This window comes from Pteropus medius, unplaced genomic scaffold, assembly GCF_902729225.1.
Source record: "Pteropus medius unplaced genomic scaffold, Ma_sr-lr_union100, whole genome shotgun sequence".
NCBI classification, from domain to species: domain Eukaryota; kingdom Metazoa; phylum Chordata; class Mammalia; order Chiroptera; family Pteropodidae; genus Pteropus; species Pteropus medius.
The window spans coordinates 533,785-550,551 of record NW_024344240.1 but is presented as its reverse complement, the minus strand read 5'-3'; the positions used below and the strand labels follow the sequence as shown (position 1 = coordinate 550,551).

At 39.3% G+C, this 16,767-nt stretch overlaps 3 protein-coding genes across 10 annotated transcripts in view; 2 read left to right on the top strand and 1 right to left on the bottom strand.

Annotated features, from left to right (window-relative positions):
• ZMYND12 (zinc finger MYND-type containing 12) overlaps nucleotides 1–13,544 on the bottom strand; it is a 38,040-nt gene extending 24,496 nt beyond the window's left edge. For 2 of the 3 annotated variants that reach the window (XM_039868827.1, XM_039868826.1), the window contains exon 1: nucleotides 6,564–7,036. In XM_039868827.1, coding sequence (XP_039724761.1) covers nucleotides 6,564–6,673 — 110 coding nt within the window. In that variant the 5' untranslated portion in view covers nucleotides 6,674–7,036. Of the gene's footprint in view, nucleotides 1–6,563; nucleotides 7,037–13,418 lie in introns of those variants that run through there. The other variant, XM_039868828.1, reaches the window with a different exon arrangement.
• PPCS (phosphopantothenoylcysteine synthetase) lies at nucleotides 7,159–10,515 on the top strand. Of its 2 annotated transcripts, none has more exons than XM_039868830.1 (3): nucleotides 7,159–7,736; nucleotides 7,893–7,996; nucleotides 9,691–10,515. In XM_039868830.1, exons 1-3 carry the CDS (start codon nucleotides 7,229–7,231, stop codon nucleotides 10,012–10,014), a joined length of 936 nt encoding a protein of 311 aa, XP_039724764.1. In that variant the 5' UTR covers nucleotides 7,159–7,228; the 3' UTR covers nucleotides 10,015–10,515. The 2 variants fall into 2 exon arrangements, with proteins under 2 accessions (XP_039724764.1, XP_039724765.1); XM_039868831.1 differs by having other exon boundaries at nucleotides 7,201–7,291.
• CCDC30 (coiled-coil domain containing 30) overlaps nucleotides 13,451–16,767 on the top strand; it is a 97,828-nt gene continuing 94,511 nt past the window's right edge. For 2 of the 5 annotated variants that reach the window (XM_039868817.1, XM_039868815.1), the window contains exons 1-2: nucleotides 13,451–13,611; nucleotides 14,840–15,005. In XM_039868817.1, coding sequence (XP_039724751.1) covers nucleotides 14,961–15,005 — 45 coding nt within the window. In that variant the 5' untranslated portion in view covers nucleotides 13,451–13,611; nucleotides 14,840–14,960. Of the gene's footprint in view, nucleotides 13,612–13,764; nucleotides 13,942–14,839; nucleotides 15,006–16,767 lie in introns of those variants that run through there. The other 3 variants (XM_039868819.1, XM_039868818.1, XM_039868814.1) reach the window with 2 other exon arrangements.

Genomic DNA, 16,767 nt, shown 5'->3' with positions numbered 1-16,767 from the left:
GTCTTTCTTGTATATGGAGTAAGGTAGGAGTCCAAATTCATTCTTTCGCATGTAGATACCCAGTTATGCCAGCACAATTTGGAAGGGACCATTCTTTTCTCAAATGAGTGGTCTTCATAACCTGTTGAAAATCATTTCACCATAGATGAATGCGCTTATTTCTGTACTTTCAATTCTATTCCACTGATCTGCATGTCCATCCTTAAGGTAATACCATGCTGTCTTCATTACCATAGCTTTGTAGTAAATTTTAAAATTGAGAAATGAGTCCTCCAATTTTGTTCTCTTTCAAGATTGTTTTGGCTCCTCTGGGTCCCCTGCATTTTCATATGAATTTTAGGATCAGTGTGCAAAAATCTTTGATAAAGATTGCATCAAATCTGTAGATCAGTTTGGGGAGTGCTGCTACTTTAATAATATTGTCTTCCAATATGAGTAGGGAATACCTTTCCATTTATTTAGGTCTTTTTGATTTCTTTCAACCATATTTTGTAGTTTTCAGTGTATAAGTCTTGTACTACTTCGGTTAAATTGATTGATTGATTGATTGATACTCTTATAAAGGGAATGGTTTTCTTAATTTCATTTTCAGATCGTTCATTGCTAGCAAATAAATACAACAGATTTTTGCATATTCATCTTGTATCCTGTAACCTTGCCGTATTCGTTTATTAGCTCTAATAGTTTTGTGTGTGGGGGGGGGTGTTCTATAGGGTTTTCACTATATAAGATTATGTCATCTGCAAATAGAGGTATTTTCGCTCCTTCACTTCCAAGTTGGATGTTTTTTATTTGTCTCATCTAATTGCCTCAACTAGAATCTCCAGTATGATATTGAATAGAAGTGGTGAAAGCAACATTCTCATCTCATTTCTGATTTTAGAGGGGAAAGCTTTTACTCTTTGACCATTAAAGTATGATGTTAGCTTTGTGTTTCTCTATGGATTTTTCATAGATGCCCTTTACCAAGTTATGAAAGTACCTTTCTATTCCTAGTTTGTTAAATGTTTTTATCATAAAGTGTGTTGAATTTCGTCAAATGCTTTTTCTGCATCTATTGAGGTGATCATGTGGATTTTGTCCTTTATTCTGTTAAGATGATGTTTTATATTGATTGCTATTTGTATGTTGAACCATGTTTTATATTGATTGCTATTTGTATGTTGAACCATTCCGGAAAGAAATTCCAGTTGGACATGATTTATAATCCTTTTTATATGGTGCTAGATTTGGTTTGCTAGTATTTTATTCAGGATTTTTGCATAATTATTATTATATATAGGGATATTAGTCTGTAGTTTTCTTGTGATTTGTCTGGTTTTGGTATCAGGGCAATGCTGGTCTCATAAAATGAATTGGGAATGATTCCTTCCTCTTCTTTTTTTTTTTTTTTTTTTGGAAGAGTTTGTGAAGAATTGTTAATTTGTCTTTAAACATCTGATAAAATTTACCAGTGAAGTCATCTAGTCCTGAGCTTTGCTTTCCAGGAAGTTTTTTGGTTACTAGCTAAATCTCTTTACTTGTTATAGATGTATTCAGATAGCCTATTACTTCATAAGTCAGTTTTAGTAGTTTGTGTCTTTTTAGGAATATCTTTAAGTTATCTAATTTGTTGGCATATAATTGTGTGTAGTATTCTCTTATAATCTTATTTCTGCAAAGTGGATAGCAATGTCCCCACTTTCATTTCTAATTTTAGTAATTTGAGTCTTCTTTCTTTTCTTGGACATGTCCGTCTAGCTAAAAGTTTGTCAATTTTGTTGATCTTTTTAAAGAACCAACTTTTGGTTTTGTTGATTTCACTTTTCCTATTTTCCATTTATTTATTTCTGCTCTTAGCTTTACTATTTCCCTCATTCTGCGAGCTTTAGGTTCAATTTGCTCTTCTTTTTTTAGTTCCTTAAGGTAGAAGTCTAGGTTATTGGTTTGAGGTATTTCTTCTTTTTTAATGCATGTTTACAGTTATAAATTTCCCTATGAGTACTACTTTCACTGCATCCTGTAAGTTTTAGTATGTTGTGTCTTTTCACTTCATCTCAAAAAATTTTCTAACTTCTCTTGTGATTTCTTCTTTAACTCATTGGTTATTTAAAGGTGTATTCTTTCCACACTTTTGTAAATTTCCAAATTTCCTTCTGTTTTCAATTACTACTTTCATTCCACTGTGGTTGGAGAACATACTTTGTATAATTTCAATCCTTATAAATTTAAGACTTGCTTTTATGCTCTAACATATGGTCTATCTTGGAGAATATTTCATATGAACTTGAGAAGAATGTACATTCTGTTGTTGTTGGACAGTGTTCTATAGATATGTTAGGTCTAGTTACTTTATAGTGTTCTGATCTTCTCTCTAGTTTTTCTATTCATTATTGAAAGTGGGATACTGAATTGTCCAACTATTATTACTGAATTATTTATTTTTCCCTTCAATTCTGAGAGTTACTGTTTCGTGTATTTTTTCCACATTCACCTTTTTAAAAATATCGAGGTATAATTGACATATGACTGCTTCATGTATTTTAAACCTGTTGATGGATGCATATAATCATGAGTTTTTGCATTTCTATTGCCTATTACACATTTTTACTTAAAATGTCAGGAAGTTAATGTTTGGCTCCATTTATACATATTTCAAAACAAGTAACAATAATCTAGGGCAGGGATCAGCAAAGTTTTCAGTAAATGGCCAGATAGAAAATATTTTAGGTTTTGAGAAATATATGGTCTCTGATGCAACTACTCAACTCTGATGTTGTAGCTCAGAAGCAATCATAGACAATAATACATAGCACTCTCTCTCTCTTTTTCTTGCTGCTGGGATGACAAATGCAATAATAAAGTATTTTATTTATAAACTGAGACCGCTATCATAGAAATTACACAATGCATTTTTAAGGTTTTTTGTTTTTTTTTATAGACAATTATTGTAAACGAATCAATAACAGCACTTAACAGTCAGGTTATGGAAATACTGGCATTCCACAGGGTATTTATTAAATAGGGGCTTTGGGGTAATTGTGTGAGCAATGGAAATATTAACTTACTTAACTGCCTGATCTTTTGTTCCACTGAGAGTATTTGAAATATCTTGCCTTTCTAAATAAAGTGAGCTTTATTTATGTATTTGTGAGGTCTCTCTTTATTCATCTGTCTCACTCCTAACACCCTAAACATGGCCAGGCATAAAGGAGTTGAAAAATATGTTCTCAGTCAGGGCTCACAATCCAGTAGCTTGTGAGGCAGACTTGTTTTCAATGGCCATTATCAAGTTTTTTAAACTGAATTTGAATGTCTTTGGGCAAAACATTCATTCTCCAGCTCACCATAGATCCTATTGCTCCCTACCTTTGAAAACCACTTCACCATTTGTTTTCTCTTTCTGGCCAGTATTGGCATTTTAATCTGTGTCCCATTACATTAAATAAAAGGAAAAATCATTGTGTATTACTCTTATCTATATGCTATGATTTGCTAACCTAGAGTACTGAAGCCTCTTTTACCTGTCTGTAATGTTTCACATACTTCAATAAAATTGTATTTTTAAGAAAATGTTCTATTCCCTGGAAACAATACAGAAAGATATGCACATGATTACACAAAGTACATAAAATAAATGGATTTACAGGGAAAAAAATAAGGAAATTCACCAAAATGTAAGGTTATTAATCTCTGGGTTGTCAAATTATAGCTTACTTTTCTTCTTTATTTTTTGCTTTTTAAAGTTTTTTTCAGTGAGCATGAGTTATATCTACAATCAGGAAAAAAAATTCTTTTGAAAAAAGAAATCTTTCACAAATTAAAGTTAACTGTTCTTCCTACTCTTTAAATTTGGGATGAGGAAAAAATAAATAAATATTGAGAGCCACTTGGTCTCAAGCATGGTGCTAGATACTTTACATTCAACCATGAAAACTCTGTGAGGAAGGGTATATTAAAGCCCCCATTTTTGAGATATAAGAAAATTACCTCAGATTTACTTTATAGAAAAATCTTGCAATCTTCAGGATACAAGGATATAGAAATTTGGAGAAAGGGGTGAGGTAGGAAGAAGAGAAGACTTTAAAGAGAATTAAAAGCAGTGAAAGAAGAGAAAGAAAATAATGGGAGATAAGTGCATAGGAAATGATAATTTATTCATGCATTCATCAAATATTTAGTTTCAACTATTTCAAGGCACTTTGTTGGAGACTGTAGAGTGTACAGAGATGGGCCTGATAGATTAAAAGATAATATACACATGTCAGTCCTTCTACACATATTCCACATAATATCCTCCATTAATGGAACATAATAAAATTGAAATAATACGCTTGCCAACAAATAAAAAAAAAGAAAGGAAATAAAAGTCATCTGTAAGGCACAGAGTAACTGCAAAATGAATTGAGAGGAAGAAGGAATTGCTTCTGGCTAGGGGGATGAAGGGAAGAGGGGAAGGGGTGGATGCTCATATTAGACAAAGGGGTCTATTCTTCCCGAGATCCAGGGTGTACTTAAAGTTATTTACTGGCCATCTCTCCCAAGTGACCTGAAGTTTCCTCAATCTCTGTGTCCCTAACCCAATCTGTCACTCACTACCTCCTTCATCTGTGTCCCTTGTCCCAGTTAATAGATTTATTATCCATTCAGAAGTTCATTTATTTAACAAATGATCACTGAGTGTCTGGTATATGTGGGCACTAGGTCTAGTAAAAGACATAGATATTAAACAAGTAAACACAAAAATATAAAAGTAAAGGAACAGTGAAGAAAAATGCGAGAGAGGAAAATGGGAGAGGAGTATTTAGTTTGGGTGTTTTAGAAAGACATCTTTGAAGAAATAACATTTCTGAGAAACTGAAGGATGAAAGGGAACTAGAAAGATTCATGGTTGAAGGGAAGGTTCCCAGCAGAAGGAACAGCCTGGGCAAAAAAACTGAGGGAGGAAAAGATTCAGCAAATTAGAACTGAAAGAAAGTCTCTGTAACTATATCAAGGAAAAGAAGGGGTGAGTGTGGTGGGAAAGGAAGGTGGAGAAGTAACCAGGGGTTTGTAGTTTCTGCTGTAAAGTTTAAATTGTATTCTGAAAAATAAAGTAACAGCAATGAAAACACAGATGCTATCCTTGCCTTCATGGGGCATACAGCCTAGTGAGGAATACAGGCCATTAATTTCAATCTGTGTCATATATGTTAGAATAGGAGACATATAAAATGCTGTGAAAGCACAAAGGAGGTACACTTAATTCAGTCTGAGAGAAGTATATTCACTCTCCGCTGGGACCATTACAACAACTTCTGAATCAGTTATGAGCCTCCAGTGTCTACCTTCCAATCTGCTGTCATCGTAACACAAATGAGAGCATGTCAAAACCATCCATGGTCTCCCAAAGGGTAAATTCCAAACTCTTTGATTTCATGTCACTGCGTGGCCCTAAACTTCATCTTCTTGGTTTAAACTCCTACTACTACCTATCACGATGATTTTCAGATATTTTTTGACTAAGCCCATAGTATGAAATACATTTTACCAGTACAAACACATATCCACATAAAACACTAAGACGAATGTTTCATTCAAAAGACAATTCAAGCAGGATTACTCTGATACTTCTTATTCTATTTTCTTAAAATACTAGTTGTGAATTAGTCATGATCAACTAAAAGGTCCTGAACTGCGGTTTGAAAAACATTGACTGCTCCCTCCACTACTACCTTTTCTACCCAGCTCTCAATAAACTTTCTTTCACCTTTCACCAAAGCAGTCCTGATGTCATTGTTCATTTACCTCGCGATTTCCTACTCATCTTTCAAGACTCAGCTCAAATGTTACTTCTTCAGAGAACCTTTCCAAATATTGCTCCAGTCACCATATTTCCATTCTTATAGGCTCTAGGGAGTAGCACACCAGGAGTGACAGCACTTGTCATGCAGGATGCATTATAATGATTTTACTTTTTAAACATGTTAGTCTACTCTAACCTAGGTTTCTGGAAGTCAGCTGTTTTATCTCAGGCCCTAAATAGCGTCTAATCTGAAACAAAGGTCAAGGGATGTTTATGCAAATAAATGAAAACTGATCTCATCACGTACTACCCTTCCCCGTCTTGGCTGTGCACCAGCCTTCTATCCCTCAAATGCGCCAAAGTTTTTCCTCCCTCAAAGCCTTACTGCACTACCCTTCCCCCAGCCGTTTCCATGGCGGGCTGCTCCTACTTTATTTTCAGTAGTCTATCCTCAGAGAGGCGGCCTGCTCAATCTCTCATCGCATTTCTTTTGTCTTTATAACATTCTTCAGTCTCTGAAATTATCTAGTTTTCTGTTTGTTTACTTATCTGTCTGCCGCCCGTTAGCTCTCTGAGGGACATGGTCTGCCGAGTTCCCTCAGTAACTTCAGCACCTAGAACAGTGCATAGCGCACAGTAGGCGCTCAACACAACTGTTGACGAATGACTGAGTAGAAGAGGAGGCACAGAAGTGTTAGGGACCTGTACTGAAGCCGCCTTAAGGGCACCCAGGCCCAGAACCGTGACTGGGAGAGAGGGAAGGAGCTGAGGCGCCCAAGTGCCACATTTTAGGGCCTACCAGTAATAAGTGACTGTGCAGGCCGTGCACACCCGCTCGGCCGAAGCTTCGCACACCTCACAGCAGAGCCGGCGCCCCTTGGGCACCGCCAGTGGGTAGATCACGTTCATGTTGTAGCCAGCTGTGTAGGTCTCTAGAACGGTTGCCCGGAGAGGATACGCTGGACGCCAGTGTCACATGACCACCATGGGGCAGCCGTGTTCCCAGAATTTCAAGGGCATGGGGGAGGGCGTTGCTTGACTAACACTTGCAGGGTGTTTGTGGGATTAAAAACAACACCCCTCCCCCCGCCTCCCAGCAAGTCTCAAAGATTAAATGGCTGGGCAAACTAACTCCAGGGGAAGTCCAAGTGCAGGAAGGACTATACGGTAGCCGGTAAGAGCCAAACATGGCCACTTCTCTATCCAGGCTAGGAAACTGACATGAGGGGATATGACCCTTCCAGAAGTCAGCCCAGCCGACTCGCATCTGCTCACGGTCAATTTCGCCAGGCAGTTGTGCAGAACCAGGTCGCATTTCTACACGTGGAGAAACCTGGGACTGGCGCCCAGCCGGGGCAGCTGGGCCGCGCCCTCATATTGAGGCGGCGCGTAGGCTAGGTGGGGCAGGGGGTGTGGCGCCGGCGGCATCGGAGCGTGCGCAGGCGCGGAGGAGCCCCAAGACTCATGGCGGAGATGGACCTGGTCGCCGAGTTTCCCCAGCCCAACGGTGTTGCACGCTGGGCCGAGGTTATGGCTCGCTTTGCCGCGGGGCTGGGTGCGCAGGGCAGAAGAGTGGTGTTGGTCACGTCCGGCGGCACCAAAGTCCCACTGGAAGCCCGGCCAGTGCGCTTCCTGGACAACTTCAGCAGCGGGCGACGCGGTGCATCCTCGGCGGAGGCCTTCCTGGCTGCGGGCTACGGGGTCCTGTTCTTGTACCGCGCTCGCTCCGCCTTTCCTTTTGCCCACCGCTTCCCTCCCCAGACCTGGCTGTCAGCTTTGCGGCCCTCAGGGCCATCTCCTTCGGGCTTACTGAGCCTGGAGGCCGAGGAGAATGCGCTTCCGGGCTTCGCTGCGGCTCTGCGGAGCTACCAGGAGGCTGCGGCTGCCGGCACCTTCCTGGCCGTGGAGTTCACCACTTTGGCGGACTATTTGCATCTTTTGCAGGCTGCTGCCCAGGCGCTCAATCCGCTAGGTGCGTGCCCTAGGAGTCCATCGCGTGTGCTGAGGCAGAGCCTCTCTCTCCAGACACGTACCTCTTAAAGTCTTATTACCCAGGGGAACCTGAGTTGTAAAGGAGCTGATCCCGTACCCATCTACGATTTATTACACCCTGTGCTTCTCTTTGCAGGCTCTTCTGCGATGTTTTACTTGGCTGCGGCCGTGTCAGATTTTTATATTCCTGTCTCTGAAATGCCTGAACACAAGATCCTGTCATCTGGGGGCGCACTGCAGGTGATGGGCACTTCTCTTCCAGAGATCTGATCCCCTATAACCAATCCTGGGTTAATTCCCTCTTGATCTGGAGATGGTCTTTCTGCATTTCGTATGTGCTAGGCACTTGGGATACCGAGATGAATTAAGACACCGCCCTCCCTGAAGGACTTCACAATCTATTGAGGGAGCTGGACACAGACATGATTACAATACAGAGTGATGAATGTTCTAGTAGAGGTACATACAAAGTGAAGTCAGAGCATGGGGTGAGTGAATATTGGGGAAATCAAGGAAGGCTTTCTCAAGATGACTTGAAACTGAGTTTCAAAGGATGAGCAGAGGGTATACCTACCAGACGAAGTGGGAAGGTCATACCAGATGGAGTACACAATTGGAGTTTGGAATTAGGCGATGACTATAAACTGAAGTTGTTTGGTAAGGCTGGAGAGCAGGGAGAGTGGTGTGTGTGGAGAGCAGACTGAAGAAACAGCTTACTTCATAGAAGACTCTGTTCTTTCTTACGGAGCTTGGACTTTATCCAGTGAAGTCAAAGGAGAATATATGTAGGAGAATAAGTTAACAGTTTTTTTTTTTGTTTGAGAACATTCTGGCATCAGTGTGAAAGGTGAATTAGAGAGAGAGAGGTGCAAGGGTTGATTAAATGGGGGTTATTGCTGTAGTTTAAGGAAGAGGGATGGGGAGAGGGTAGAGGTGTGGTTGACATGTTGAGATGATCTGGCTTCTTGGAACCTGAGAAAGTTCTTAGTCGTTTATTAAATGATACAAATAGAATTTAAATAGGAGAAACTCTACCTGTGGAGCACTTGCTGACTTTGTAGGGATGGCTCATTTGTTCGTTTCTTCAATAAATATTTATTTATTGAGTACCGACTATATGCCAGGCACTATTGTAGGACCTGGAGATAAAATATACTACGCCTTGTGTTGCTTGTACTCTACAGAGGAGACAATAAGTCAAATGCATCCTATGTTAGGTGGTGATAAATGCTAAGGAGAAAAGTGGGAAATAGATATATGATCCCTATTACAATTTCTAATTTTTTGAGGGGAAATCCTGACGATTAGCTGATGATAAGTGATTTCACACTATTTAAATTCTGGGAGCATTAGTTTATCCTATTTTTTTAGTTCTATCTTGAAAGTACACAAAACAACTTAATATTCCCTTTATGAGAGATTGAGAATGATATTGTAGGAGTTTATGTAAAAATAAAATCAGTTCTATTTCCCCACTGCTGTGTTGGAATCAAATAGTCATTCTACCAATGCAAGAAATAGCTAGGCTGAGACATTTAAGACCCAACTTTCTTTGAGCTTTTGCCAAAGTAACTTTTGCATGAATAGATTACTTGCATTTATTTGAGGGTTTGGTTTAAAAAATAAAGGGGCATGTTTAACAAAGTGTAATGGTGTTCTTTAGAGTTCTGTTAATGGTGATGAAGGTAGCAGACCAGGGCTGATTCATAAATACATGGTTTGTCCCAAAATACGTATGAAGCCTTGAAACCAGGCATCCTTATGAACCCTACAGAGCCAAGGTTTTTAAGCTAAGTATTTAACGTGCTTTGAAAAGTTTGACAATGAGAAATCCCACTTAAATTGATGTAGCCAAAAATCTGAATCCCTACTTCCTTAGTTTCCTGTGAGATTGACCTTTGTTTGCTTATTAAGCTTTTCTTTTTCCAATACAGATAACAATGAAGATGGTGCCAAAAATGCTTTCTCCTTTGGTTAAAGACTGGGCTCCCAAAGCATTTGTAATATCTTTTAAGTTGGAGACTGACCCCTCCATTGTAATTGATCGTGCACGGAATGCTTTGGAAGTTTATCGACATCAAGTGGTGGTGGCTAATATCCTTGAGTCACGAAGGTCCTTTGTGGTTATCATAACCAAAGACTCAGAAACTAAGTTATTGCTATCAGAGAAAGAAATAGAAAAAGGCGTAGAGATAGAACAGAAGATAGTGGTTGATCTTCAGTCTCGACACACAGCTTTTATACAAGACCAAAACTGAAAGATCAAAAAAATATAGGATCAGGGCTCTTACAGATAGTGAGAACTAGAATAAATCCTTTACTTTTTCATAAAGATAGAGAAAATGAAGGGAAAAAGCAGTGAGTGTAGGCAAATATGGTTTGGTATTTGTCTTTTAAAGGTCATTTCATACTCATTAAAAATGGAAACAAAAGCAAAGCAGTTATGACACACTTGCCCGAATGTCATCTTGATTTCGAAAATGAACACGAGCTGTTTCTCATCTTTAAAAAGAGTATTGGGAGTTATGTTCTTTGATATATAAATGTGGGGCATGAATATCAACCTTCACACTACTAAATGGATTATGGATGCAAGAATGGCCATGCTTTGAAGGTCAAATGTTTGTTGATGCCTATTATGTGGTCAGCTCTGATGATTATGAGGATTAAAAAGATGAATAAACATGTCTAGTTTGGGAAATGGATATATAAAAAATTAAGTGCAATAAAGTCTGTGCCCAAAAGCTAAACAATTGAAAGGATGTTGTTTTTTGAGAATTTATCAAAGATGGGAGTAGGAGAGAAGGACATCTCCCTGAAGATAGTCTATAGAATGATGAGCTTCCCACTACATTTACTTTGGCTTTCTTGTCCTAGATTCACTCAATGTTTGTGTTAACAATTTACCTTTCAAATATTTTATGACCTCTCTTCAGGGAAACTTAACCCCAGCTTCCACTAGGGGCCAGGCAGGGGCCAATTGATGATCTCTACACTGAAGGAAGCATTACAGTATGGTAAAGAGGATGGGCTTTGGAGTCACCTAGCCAGGTTTGACCTCTCCAGCTATACTAACTAGTCTATAAACTTACATACCTGACTTAATTTGTTTCCTCATCTATAAAATGGGGATAGTAAATTTCTGCAAAATAATGGTATTTGTTGTGAGGATTAAATAAAACAGAAAATAAAGCATTAGTCTGGTGCCTGGCACATAATTCACAGTAAATGGTTGCAATTATTGTTTTCCTCACTTAGCAAGAAAAGGGCAGTGTTATGCTGGTGCCCTGCTTGATCCCTGAGTCCTTGAAAAGTTTTTGATGCTCGCTATGTCCTGGACTTGGCTTGGGAGTACATAAGAAGTGTAGTCCAGGAAAATCCCCTAAACCAGAGGTCCCCACAGCAGAACGAGTGTGGCAGGCTAGTGAGAAAGCAAAGTTTCCTTTGTATTTGCTGCTGCTCCCCAGTGCTAGCATCACTGCCTCAGCTCCACCTCAGATTGTCAGATATTAGATTCTCAAAGGATTACTGGTCCCTGGTGCCAAAAAGGTTGGGGACCGCTGTCGTAAATGATGTATAGGATGGTCCAAAGTGCAACTTCAAAAACTACCATGAATAACTAGGTAGAAGCAAGCACCATGTTTCATATAAATACTTTATTTAAAATACAATTGATGTTTCATGGAGTGAGTTGGGAAGGTTAGCCCAATGTGTCTGACAAGAGAAGTACAATAAATTTTAGTTGAAAAGATTTGACCAGAAATGCCAAGATGGACTGAAATAATTCATTAAATTGAGACGTGTGACCTTTAGCAGAGGAAAAATAACTAGTAATCAGGTATGTTCTGGAAGCAGCAGTCCCATTGGACAAAATTTTTTAGTTAACTTCAGGTCCTATTGGCAAACCTCAAAAACGATAGGCTCTGTCAGCAGTAGCTGCAGTACTGGGGATAGGAAGTCAAAGATTGATTTTCTAACCTACATCTATAGCTCTATGTGGATGATGACTGTCACTTTTGAATGTATAATGATAAAGTGAAAACTAGAAGTGATCTTAATATTTGTTTTTACCATAATTATTACTTCCCTTGAGAACCATTTCATGTTCTGTTTTATTATGCTTAAAATAACTACCACTTCCCTACATGGAATTTTGTTTTGCAATTCTGTTTAGTTTCCATTTCGAGCACTTAAGCAATATTTACACGTGTTAAAATTCGAAGAGATTTTGTTGTTGTTGTTGTTGTTGTTGTTTAAACAGTAAATGGAAGGTGCAAAGGAAAATAATGAAAAAGAACATGAGTCACTGAGCAAATAAGAAGGAACTTGATCTAGACTGGAAAACCAAAGAATGTTTCTTGAGGAATGATGCTTTAGTTAAGTGGGCTTCAGGTGATGGTTGTAAACATTTTAGATCAGAGGAAAAACATTTGGAAGGGCTCTTGTGCCAGAGGGAGAGGTTGAAACACTTCTAGAAAGTAAGATCGGTCCAGATAGTGCATAGAACAGGCAGAATTTTGGAAAGGATTCTATGTGGAAATAGAATAAGACTTAGAAATAGAAGTACATGTTTTGGATACCAGAAAAACAAGGGCCCCCTAGACATGAGTAAAGTCGAGCCTTGATGAACTAACTAGAACCGTGCAATACGAAAATTTAAGATGACATAAACTGAGCCTCTGTTAAATCTTGTCATTTAGAAATTTTTATTTTGCATTACATAGGTGGAGGAATGGGTCACCTAAATGAATTTTCGGTGCTGAGGACTCTAAAGAATTTCAGTCTTAGGGATAATTCTTCATTTTTACAATAATAAGTCGTGCCCCAAAACGTGATTTGTCTTAGGTGCCCCAGGTAGGTAGTTACAAATCTAGGCCTAAAATTCCTAGCTACTGACCTAGCACCACTATCCTTTTTGAGAATGAAGTTACTTCTAGAAAAAGAAACCCACGGTTATTATGACGGGTGTCTACATAAGGCCTGGCCGGTAGCTATTTGAGAACTATAAATGCTGGGTAACAAAACGGTCTTCCGAGTTGCAAACACAAGCCATGACGTTACCATGGTTACTACAAAGCGGCTTGAACTATACCCTGGTTCCTGCCCGAAGTGCCCCGCCCCGTGACCCCAAGGCCAATGGTGTGCATCGTAACAATGGTATTCACAGGAAGAACAGCCCCTGAGCCAATGGGGCGCGTCGTTTCTATGGTTCCTGCCGGAAGGACGCCTTGGCGTTTCCGCGGCCAGCGCGGTTGCTATGACGCCCGACGCTCGGCAGGCACCTGCAGGTCCAAGCAGAGGGGCGGTGGAACCGAGCGACCAGGGACCGTCACGCACTCTCCAAAAGACAATTACCGGCCAACTTCCTGAGGTTCTCGCCTCAGTCCCGAGGAGGAAAGCACCTATTCTCCGCTCTTTTTCAGCATTCCAGGTTTTTCCCGCTTCTCTCCCCGGTACCTCCCGAAACCAAGAGGCAACCCTCTCCCCTGGCTCGGCCTTTCTAGTCACGGGCTGGAGTGAATCTGCACGGAGAAGGATTTGCGCCGTTCTGGGATCGAAAAGCCACAGGCATTTAGAATTAGGCTGCTGCTCTTATTTAGAGAACACCCCCCAATCAGTTAGATAGGCGTTCCTTTTCTTACTTTCCAGGTTTAAGACTCACCCTGCACGATGACTGGCTGCATCTGAAGCTCCAGGCCATTACAAAGTCTACGGAACCACGGCTTCCCGGGGTGTAGGCCCGTGAACAAAGAACTGCGGTTTTCTGCTTTGTTGCCCTGTGTTCGTCATGGGGAACCTTAATTCCCGATGAAGCTCTGGAGGCCCTTTGTATCCTCAACATCAGACGTCATCAAGTCAGTTGCCTTCCCCCTTTCAAGCTACAACCTCACCCACTTCTCTCATCACCCTGAGTGCCAGTTTTCTCATCCTGCTCGTTCCACAGCCATTTTCACCCTTTGTTTACCACGCTGCACGCTGCACATTACTGAATGTCCATTCGTCTCCACCACCTCTATCATCTCCAGACCACCTCCTTCTGCTTTCTTGCTACAATGCTTTGGGTAGCTAACTATTTCACATTCTTCAGCCTGGGAACCATTTGGAAAATTTTCTCTGTTTCTCTGCATTATGACAAGCTTTCTGTCTTGGGTAAACTAGAGACTAGAACGGAGAAGCGCACATTGGTAAATACAAACAGTAAATTATTACAAGCCTAGTGTGTCTTGAAAATGGAGGGAAAAAATCAAACTGCGTTTTTGGACCCACCTCAGGCTCATATAAAGAAAGATTGTTCCTTAAGTGAATGCTTTGTTAGGCATACATTTTAGGAGTGTATTCATGCATGTGAAAAGATCATTCAGCAAGATCATGTAACAGGATTTCAATTGTAAGCCCTTATGAACCCAACACCTTGATAGGATAGAATTTTTGTAAAGGAGATGCTTGAAATCGTTATTCTTCCTCCTTGTCATGTCAGTTTCTTAATCAAAAAAACATTTTTTTTGTGATGTGAACCAAGAAACAAACAATGAGGAAAGATTGAAAATAAATATTTTTGGCAAGAGAGCAGGCTTACTAGTCCTTAAAAAGACAGGAACAGAAGGCCTTAAAAATAGAATAAGATTCTAATTTTAATTAATAAGTGCAATCGTATTTTAGCTTGGAAACTTTATTTAATTTATTCTACAGTTGGTATACCTTATTGAGTCTTACTAATTCTTCAATATTCAGGTTTAAATGTAAACCAAAACAGAAGATATGCAAAGTGTACATTTTTAACAGGTATTCCAGGGGTTAGAAGGATTTGGATAGTTTTATTTCCCAGGCCAACAGTTATTTGCAGTGTCTCATGCTTGATCAGGTTTCCAAATAACAGAAATTCAACTTTCCCTTCTATTATAGATTGAGGGGAAAAAACAAATTCTGCCGCTTTTTCAGTTTTTTTTTTTCATTAATGGAAACTGAATAAATTCTAACTCTTGGAAAAAAGGCCTGTTAAACGCTGTATTGAAAGGAGCTTTCCTTTTCCCTTCCAATATGTGGCCATGTTAATATAATTAAAAGTTTTTTTCTCTCTCTCAGCACAGTAGTTCCAAACCTGGGGGGCTATTTTGCCCCCAAGAGACATTTGGCAATGTAACATTGGGAATATGTTACTGGCATCTAGTTGTTAGAGGACAGAGATGGTGCTCTACGTCCTCCTATGCACAGAAGATCCCCCCACAACAAAGAATTAGCCAGCCCAAATGTAAGTAGTGTGGAGGTTGAGAAACCCTGCCCCTAACATATTAACAGTTCATTTTTCCGTTCTGTGTCTATCCTTATGTGTGTACCTTTTTACATAGTGATAATTATGATGTACATTTTGCCTTTTTCACTTAATTTTGTTTTAATCATTTAAACATTTCTACATTGTTTTTAACTTTTTAGAAAAGTACTTTTCTCATTTTATCTGGGAATTGAAAAGGAAGAACTGTGTATAATATGTATTATATTTAAGATGTCTGTAAATTAAATTTTTTTTTTTTTTTGTCTATGTAGACAGAAAAGAAAGAAGGAAGAAAGAGAAGAAAGAAAGAAGGTTTGGGGTGAAAACCTGACCAGATATTTCAGTTTTTGTTGCTGTACTATTACTTTTGTTCCCTAGTGTCACTCAAAGATCTTGGGATCCAAAGCCCATCCTTTGTTCAGAGCCAGGAGATGTGCTGTAGCGTGACGTGTGGTCCTAGGCTGTAGTTGGGGGGGTACCTGCTAAGAGAAATAATAAGCAGAAATGATTCTTCACCCATTCACCTTACCCTCTTCCCATTTAAAATTCTTTATCTCTGTCTCAGTTTGCTATGACAGCTTTACAGCCTAATTCTTTACATCTAGAAGTTTTTGAAGGCCCCAAAACACTATCAGATGTGCTTCTTTCCAGAGAGTGGACTTTTAAAATACTTAACATTTATTTAGCATCTACTTTTTAGAGAATAGTATGCTCGTATACTTTGTTATGTGGGCAGTTTTAGGCACAGTTTAGATGTCAGAACATTTATAATTCAAAGAATGGATTTATATTACCTCAAGATCTGCTTTTTTAGAATTTTCAAACTATTCAACCATTGGGTCTCAATAAATCAACTGGAAACATGTTAGTTCTGGGATGTCATAGCAGAACAGGCAAAGAGACCCAAATATTTAAAATCATGGAAATATAAGCAGCATAATGGGGATCAATAAGAATACTGCATAAATTGCTAATGTCAAGGTGTAGCAGAAGATAGGACCAGAGAAGCGAATAGGAACCAGAATGTGAGGAATCTCTGTTGCCAAGTTAAGGAGTTTGAACTCTTCCTAAAAGCAATGTGAATGTTAAGCAGCAAGTGATTTGCATTCAGAAGGTTCAGTCTGAGAGCTTTGTGGAGTACATATTGGCTAGGGCCAGCCTGGAAACAGGGAGGTCAGTTAAGGATGCTATTACACTAAACTAGGCAAATAGTAAGGAGAGCCTATATTAAGGCAGCAACCTTAGACATAGAGAGAATGAATTAGAAAATGATAAAAGATGTATTATCTACAAATTCAGCACCAGTTGTACATGAGAATGGGGTTAATAATAAGAAGGAGCCAAGGGTGGCTCCCAAGTTTCTGGCTTGGGAAACTACATTGATGGTGATTTTTTTTAAACTGAAATACAGCTTTAAGAGAAAGATGGATGGGTTGTTCACGAGACAATGGATATGCATTGGTCTTAAATAGTAGGCTCATTTTTATATTGCCTTCATATCCCACATCCTTTTTTTTGAAATTTCTGTACCTCTGCCAATCCTGCCTTAAAGATTGGGCTTTGGTGGTCATATTTGTACCCCTGCTTCCAACTCATTCCAGCCACAACTGACTGAATGAGGATTATACAACTAACTTTGGAGAGGCAGTCACAATTCATTGGGTGAACAACAAATAATTGTCTCATAAATTTGAACTAAGAGATCATGAACAGAAATCACAATCTGAAAAGTCACATAGAT